The sequence below is a fragment of the Hibiscus syriacus genome, unplaced genomic scaffold (assembly GCF_006381635.1).
Source record: "Hibiscus syriacus cultivar Baekdansim isolate YM2019G1 unplaced genomic scaffold, ASM638163v2 tig00111398_pilon, whole genome shotgun sequence".
Lineage (NCBI taxonomy): Eukaryota > Viridiplantae > Streptophyta > Magnoliopsida > Malvales > Malvaceae > Hibiscus > Hibiscus syriacus.
Genome location: NW_024063081.1, coordinates 631,531 through 638,937, shown reverse-complemented (window position 1 = coordinate 638,937; position 7,407 = coordinate 631,531). Strand labels below are relative to the sequence as shown.

Sequence of the window (7,407 nt, the reverse complement as noted above, 5' to 3'; positions counted from 1 at the left end):
CTGTAGCATGAATTGAGCTCGATATTTTATTGGTTGCCGGAATTTTAGTGTTAATCCTCAGTTGAGTTGCATCGAAGACATCATGTGGCAAAGGTTGTCGGGAGGATGTTTTTTCTCTCTTTATATTGATGTTTTTTTACCGGAATTTTAGTGTTATTGCTCTATATTGATGGTGTTGTTGCTTTAACTGTTTTGTTTAATAAAATTTTCTTTTTTATGAAAATTATAAAATATTTTTATTTATCCTTCTAATACATTTTAATTTTACTTTTGCAAGTTCTTTTCTTTCTTCTAAAATTGGATTAGTTTATCAGTTTTATAGTTGTAATTGTTAGATTACCGTGTAAATATTACTCCTTGAAAAGTTAAACATTTATTTTAAAGAAAAATAGATAAAAATATTTCTATTAATTGTTAAAGTTTTCAAAGTGACCATTTAAACGAAACAATTTTAAATATAAAAATAATAAATTTATTAAGACATTCAATTCTATAAAAATGAATTGGATTTTTTTTTAAAAAAATATTAGACAGGGTTTACTTTTGGTAGGGATTTTATTTATTATTTTCTTGAATATATATATATAACTACAATCCAGTGAATCTTATACCGGCAGGGCAACTATATAAATAAAGTAGGGAGAGAGATTATGGCATTTATCAATGAAAATACTTTCAGCGAAATCAATGATTCATATAATCTCCATTTGTGCATTCAAAATTAATTATCATTCAGAGTTGAAACTTGAAGATTCCAACACAACTAGCTCCTTCAGAAGATGAATATATATATTCAAGCATAAAACATAGCAAAACGACATCAATGATTCACATAATCTCCATTTGAGCATTCAAAATTATCATTCAGAGTTAAAACTTGAAGATTCCAACACAACTAGCTCCTTCAGAAGATGAATATATATATATATATATATATATATATTCAAGCATAAAACATAGCAAAACGACATTTGTTGTAATTTCACACTCTAAACCTATTTGGCATTTAAAAATTGCACAATCATTCATTATTATAGGTTTTCAAGATCCTTCTCCTTAAACACAATCTAATTTCTCCTTAATGTACACTAACCTTTCTTTCTTTCAGGGCTTTCTTAGCACTCTTATTTCCAAATCAAAATTACATCAGTTTTGCTATGAGAGACCCAAACATAGTTTCAATCCCCTAACAAACAGCTCTACTATTTCATCCCTCTGCTGTCACCAGTAGTTTTGAGCTTGTAATTATGTCAAAGCTAAACGATTTTGCTCCAATTTAAGATGTTAAAAGTAACTCGGGTGTAAATTGTCTTCACTTACTCAGTTGGCAGCCACTGAGTCGGTTCTTGGACTCGCATCCAAGAGTTGATGCAACTTGGCACCGGACTTTTTCTCGTACATTTCACTCTCTTTACCTTCGTTTTTGTTCGTAGTGATTTCCTGTGCCTGCCCCAGTTGAGCAGCTTTCAGTCCCTCCTGTATCACAAAAGACTTTGAACAAGTCATTACAAGAGGTATGGCAATTTTAGAGTTAAGGGGGATAGATCAGGCAAGTGCCAAATTAAAATCGAAAAGGTACAGAAGGAAGCTTAGACTGCAAACCACTAATGAAGCATTTTCTACCCTTAGTTTATCTGATTTTTCAGTTAGTTGATTTATTTCAGATCTGAGTGTTGCATTCTCTGCAGTCAAGGACTCAACTTTACGGGCAAGCTCTTCTGTCTCGGCCTACAAAATAATAATATGGCATCAGCTTCAGATTATTCATTGTTATACTTCAAAGAAGGAATTTCGTAAGTTTTTAAGAATGCGATAAGCAAAGGTGTAATACATATTTCTTGTACCTGCTTCCTCAACCTTGACCTTTTAGCAGATTCTCTATTAGATTGTTTCCTCCTCTCGCGTTTCAGCTCCCGCTCATTCTGGTTAAATCTCATTTATGTTAGCAACAGATTAAAATAGCACAACCCAACGTATACAACACTAAAATGTGCATTAACTATCCACATTCAAAGGGATTAACTACTTCAGAATGCAAAAAAGTGGATTCAAATTATAAGCTAAATCACATAGTTCAGATGAGCAGGACAGAAGTAGAAATACAAGAATTCCACTAACCAATACCTGCATCCAAACTTCAGTAGGCATTACCCCACAAGGTACGTACGTAGGACTGGATTTAGCATTAATAGAGGGAGGGTTCCTAAGCTCCAATGCTGTGCTCATGCCGGGAGAAAGTACAGCTCCGATTGGTTTGGGAGAGAGAGCTGTAGTTAACTCCCTTGCAGCAACTGCATTAGTAGGCTTTGCCTCATTTTTCCCATCTCCACCTGCTAAAACAGAGACAATAATCAATAAACCTAAACCTCCAGACATGAAGGTGGACCAAATGTATCCCAAGATGGAATAGTATTATTCATTCTTTTCATTTTCTAACACAAGTTACTTTTAGAAATCACAACAATACTTTTGCTTATCAAGGACATGAATCTAGCCTAGGTAGTGTACATTAAAGGAACCATGCAATTGCAAAATGCCTCAGATTTGACAACTACCCACTACTGTACAGAAGTCTGACTAAAACTTCAGGTCAACTATATTATTCATCAAGAATATACGTGGTGAAGAATGGAGTCATACCAACGGTTGGTGTTCCCTCTCTGCTTCTTTTCCGTCTACTTTGATCCGTCTGACCAAAGATGCAGAGATAAAAATAAGCTTTAGCATTTTGTCCTTAAAATCATTTTCTAATATACCAGTCAAATAAAACTAAGAAACAGAAAAGTTGCTTGAAAACAGGTAAACCAGATGGGAAGGAGATCTTACCCCAGTCGTGTTCCCATCACTACCATCAGTAGAACCTTCAGTCTCCACACTGTCCACATAATCAATAAATAAGTCAAGCTATGAGGAAATGGCCTTTGGATGTGTAATCTCTAACAAATGAGTTGCTATGGCAAAGCTCTTTGATCTTCTTAAAATACTAGTTTTCCCTGAAAAAATTAACAAACCTCTGGGACATTCTAGGCTCAGCGGTGCCCTCATCTTTCTCAGCAGTACCATTGCCTATTGACATAGGAAGGCCATCAAATCCTTTCATCTTTTTTGTTAAACCCCGTTCTGTATTACCTGATGACTTTGTAGGAGTTTCCACAGGGGTGGCAGTCTGCAGTAAAATGCTCCTGTTATATTCAGCACTTACAAAACACAATATGCAAAAAGTAACATCCCCAAAAGTAGTATATGTGCATGTGCATCCACAATAAGCATGAATAAAAACAAAATAGCAACGGTTTGAAATGAATCACTCAACAGACAACTCACTGCAGGTGATGATGAAATATCATGACCATGTTATCCTTGGATTTCAAGAGTAAACAGATAAAAATGCATTAAGGTATAATATGGTACAATAAAACCAGCATTTCGGATGTTATTTAGCATTCATATCATACCCTAAGGGAGAAAAAAATGCAAATTTTCTTTATTGTGTTGCTAGCTGTACCATAAGAAATCTACTGAGTATGACCAAGTTGGCTGTTGTATAAAACAGACAACTGTCAAGATATATGGCAGAAGAAAAAGAGAATTATGTGAGTATATTCCCTATACAAACTCAAACATCAGAAACTACACATACTTAGTAACTCAGGAAAAGCTAAGTTCCTAGATAATTTGGTACAAAATTAATACTGTAATTAACAGATAGTGACAAAGTAAACTTACTAAAGGAACTGCAGTATGGGCATAAACTCCCCCATGCGGGTACATTGTTGCATAAGGTGTCCCATAAGGTGACATCATCGGCTGAAAGAGTAAACAAATAAGTATTATTAATATTTTTTACAGAGATATTCAGTGATGAACTTAAATGAAGTTAAATGCCTCAGAGATGTGGGCAATACCTGTGGAGGACCCCACATATAAGGGGGAGGAACATGGCCAGCTGCCACAGCCGAGTTGTAATAGGGTGCCATTGCGACTCGAGGACCATAATATGCCTATATATGTAATATAGAACCATGAAATCCCCATTAGCAATTTCATTAGCAACAGTGTGCAATTTAGTTGAATAAATGTCTTAACAACAGAAGTGGGAAAGAGGGAAATGCATGAATAAGATGATAACCTGCATAGCTGCCCAATCAGGATATGCCTGAATATTGGCCTGATCCTGTGAATGGAAAAGTATCGACCAGTACTATGATATGAGCATAAAAATTTAATAGAATAAACACAAAGCAACTTGTGCAACTACTACGTTAGAGATCCTTTCCCTAATTCAATTTGGATAATCATAAACAGTATAGTAACTGTTTTTTTGTTCTAGGATTATAAGCTCCATTTTATCTCTAGTTTCAACAATTAAACATGCATAATAGCTTAGCTTACCGTTTGCACCGATGAAGATGATTTTTCAGAATTAGACTTTCCTTCGTCACTTTTTCCCATTGTCAAACACCAAATCTGAAAACCTATCTTCTAGAAATTTATTTGCCTCTCTGTCAACTGCAATCAAGGAGGGAAACATTAACTTGTGCATCACAGTAAAATTTACGAGAGCAATAGAAAGGGTTCAGAAAAAGTATTAACAAACAAAAAAGGGTTAAACAGTACAGAAAGTAACTTTTCTCTAATACTCTTCATGCAAAACATAAGCCGGTGGTTTGACTTGGAGAAGGCCAATAACCCCCCATGTTGGAGTGCAGACCCAACTAATAAGATGTTGTTCAATGCTTAAAAAACACAACATCAAATTAACAAAAGCTAAACTTGTAATCCTTGAACTGGATTGATGCATGTCAATAGCTACCCATAGCAACAATCATGATTTCCAGATATCTAATTGTTCATCTTCGTGTTAATCCAACCAGCTTCATATACAACTCTACATAAATAAAAACGAGTGTAGTATGACGCAATATTTAATGTTTCATTTCCTAATATCTTATCAAATTAAACCAAAGTCTTGTCGGGCTCTTTAAATATAGGATTTTAAGTGTAAAATCCAACAAATCAAATCTGGCCTTCTAATAACCAAGTTTCAGAAGATAAACCAATATTGAAACTCGACTCCTCTTAAGACTTTAACCGTATGCTAGCACTCTTGGCGGCTTTGGTAAGATAAGTTGGCATAAAAGCATGAACACAAATAGGGTTCTTTTGAAAAGTTGATGTAACCAACAAAGGGTTTCATTAAATTTCAGTAAATATAAATTTTCATTAAAAAATAATCCCTGAGAAGAAATTTTTGAAGTTTATGTTCACAAAATAATAATAAGAAGAAGAAGAAGCCTTATATCACAAATAAGTACCAAAATATACAACTTTTTGATCTAGGTACCTGAAGGTTTTTTTTTTGTTTTGTCAAAGACGATAACTTTAAGTAATCAAAAAATACTTTAGTACTTAGATGAATAAGTTAATACTTTAAGTATTTATTTGTGAATAAGCCTAATAATAATAATCCTTTGAATGAATAGATATGTTAAGGTGCTTAACCGAAAAAATATGGAAAGGAGGGGGTATAATCGTCTTTCAAGTACCCACTCCTAAAAGTTAAGAGCAAGAACAACTTTCGAAAATATAATCCACCGGATTAATCTAACAACTAAATGACAAAAATACCCTTGAGACGGCGGTCGAAGATTTCTGCACTTTTCCTGCAAGCTTTTCTCTAAGCAATTACTTTTCGTGTGGATTATGAATGCTTGAAACTTATTCAAAATCTGTCCGTCAAAACAGTCGTGCAGATTCATAGTTCCTCATAAAAAATTTCAACGAACTTAAATAGATCCATGAAATGGTAAACGGTAAAAGTTACAAAAAAGAACCAGGAGATGAAGGACGTATACGAATACTTTTTCTAAATCCTACAATTTTCCGTTATATGTTTTGGAAAAGTTCAGTTCAGTAAGGAGTTAGAGACTTTTTTTCTTTCTCCAGAACAATTAAAAACTTGAATTGAATCCACAGCCCTACATTACCTGACAACTATTTTTCAAAATAAAACTCCAAAACCAGATTTAATTCCCAAAAGACAAACTTTGCCGCACGTTCATCAGCCTTATAAACAACCAAAAAAAGACAATAAGCACAATCCACTAACCAAATATATTGGCAAACTCCAAGTTATTTTTTTGAAAAAAAAAACAACGGGACCTTAATTTCAACATACCCGAAAAAAGCAGAATCTTGAAACCCTCCTCCTCTCAGCAGAGAACGCCTCAATTGGGAAAGATAAAATTCAAAACAAACTAGTTAAGAAGAGTGCATTATATTGAGTGAAAAAACAAAGAGAAAAAGGTTTGTGTATTTGTTTTCAAATTCCGTAGAAAGAGGGAGATATTTAAGAAGGGAGGGCGTGGGAAGGAGAAGGAGAAGGAGAAGGAGAGGGAGAAAAGAGAAGAGACAAAGGCAACAGCCACGTCACCAAAAAACGTGTCGTGGAAAAGGCACGTATATAAATACAGCGTATATACGGAGGGGGCAAAGTTGGGTTGTTGCGTTGGCCATTTTTATTTATTCAAAACATCAGATATACCCTCCACGTGTTGCTTATTTAGTCCATCTACGCATATCGGGTAAAGGGGTCCACCCTATTCCACCCCTCATGTGGGCTTACGTGGTCATGTTTCGTAATTTACATTTTTATTTTCCAATATTTAATTCAACTCTGATTTAACAAATCCTTTGGAATCCACCAATTGCCACTTGTTCATGACCTCATTCTTCTCGTGGGACCCACGCCTGTCAATTAAGCAATGTTACCAAAACCGGACGAGATGGTTGGTTTACCGATTACATGATGCGGTCAACCTCTAAAATCAGTTTTACAATAAATCGTTAAAGAATCAATAAAATCAATTAGGAACCGATAAAATCAATGTGAATCAACTGAGAATCGGTAAAATTGGTGTAAACTATTGGTTCTATTTTTAAAAAAAAATATTAAATCAAACGACGTCGTTTATTATAATTTTTTTCGGCGTCAAATTTATTTTCTGATTTTAGTTATATAATTATATTTAATATTTTTACACTTTTACTTTTAATTGTTAAGTATTGTTTGTAAATTTAAATTTAACTTTGTATTTATTTATCATATTGTTAGGTGATAAAGATCTTGATGTTATAGACTTTCAAGTTCAAAATGATGTTATGGAGTTTTAAGTTCAAAGTGGTGATGGCGGTGATAGTTCAACTAATAAATAAATTTTTCCCAATATTTTAGAATTTGAGGGAATCAATTTCAATAGATATTATGATGATTGATACTTGTATCAATTATGTAATTTTTTATTTAGTTGTTGATGAATTTCATTAGGTATTGACCTTAAATATTATGTTGTAGTTGATTTGAATCATTTTGTTTCACTTAATATTATGGTATTTAACTTATATATG

At 33.8% G+C, this 7,407-nt stretch overlaps 1 protein-coding gene across 3 annotated transcripts; it reads right to left on the bottom strand.

The window, feature by feature from the left end:
- Positions 1-1,044: 1,044 nt before the first annotated feature.
- LOC120161169 (common plant regulatory factor 1-like) lies at positions 1,045-6,333 on the bottom strand. 3 transcript variants are annotated; one of them, XM_039171433.1, is made up of 13 exons: positions 6,179-6,333; positions 5,988-6,066; positions 4,393-4,509; positions 4,130-4,174; positions 3,906-4,001; positions 3,727-3,807; positions 3,012-3,166; positions 2,827-2,875; positions 2,641-2,689; positions 2,125-2,333; positions 1,845-1,922; positions 1,603-1,728; positions 1,045-1,476 (listed from the first exon to the last, which is right to left on the bottom strand). In XM_039171433.1, exons 3-13 carry the CDS (start codon positions 4,450-4,452, stop codon positions 1,321-1,323), a joined length of 1,104 nt encoding a protein of 367 aa, XP_039027364.1. In that variant the 5' UTR covers positions 4,453-4,509; positions 5,988-6,066; positions 6,179-6,333; the 3' UTR covers positions 1,045-1,320. The 3 variants fall into 3 exon arrangements, with proteins under 3 accessions (XP_039027364.1, XP_039027365.1, XP_039027366.1); XM_039171435.1 differs by having other exon boundaries at positions 1,046-1,476; positions 2,125-2,330; XM_039171434.1 differs by lacking the exon at positions 5,988-6,066.
- Between the last annotated feature and the right edge of the window lie 1,074 nt (positions 6,334-7,407).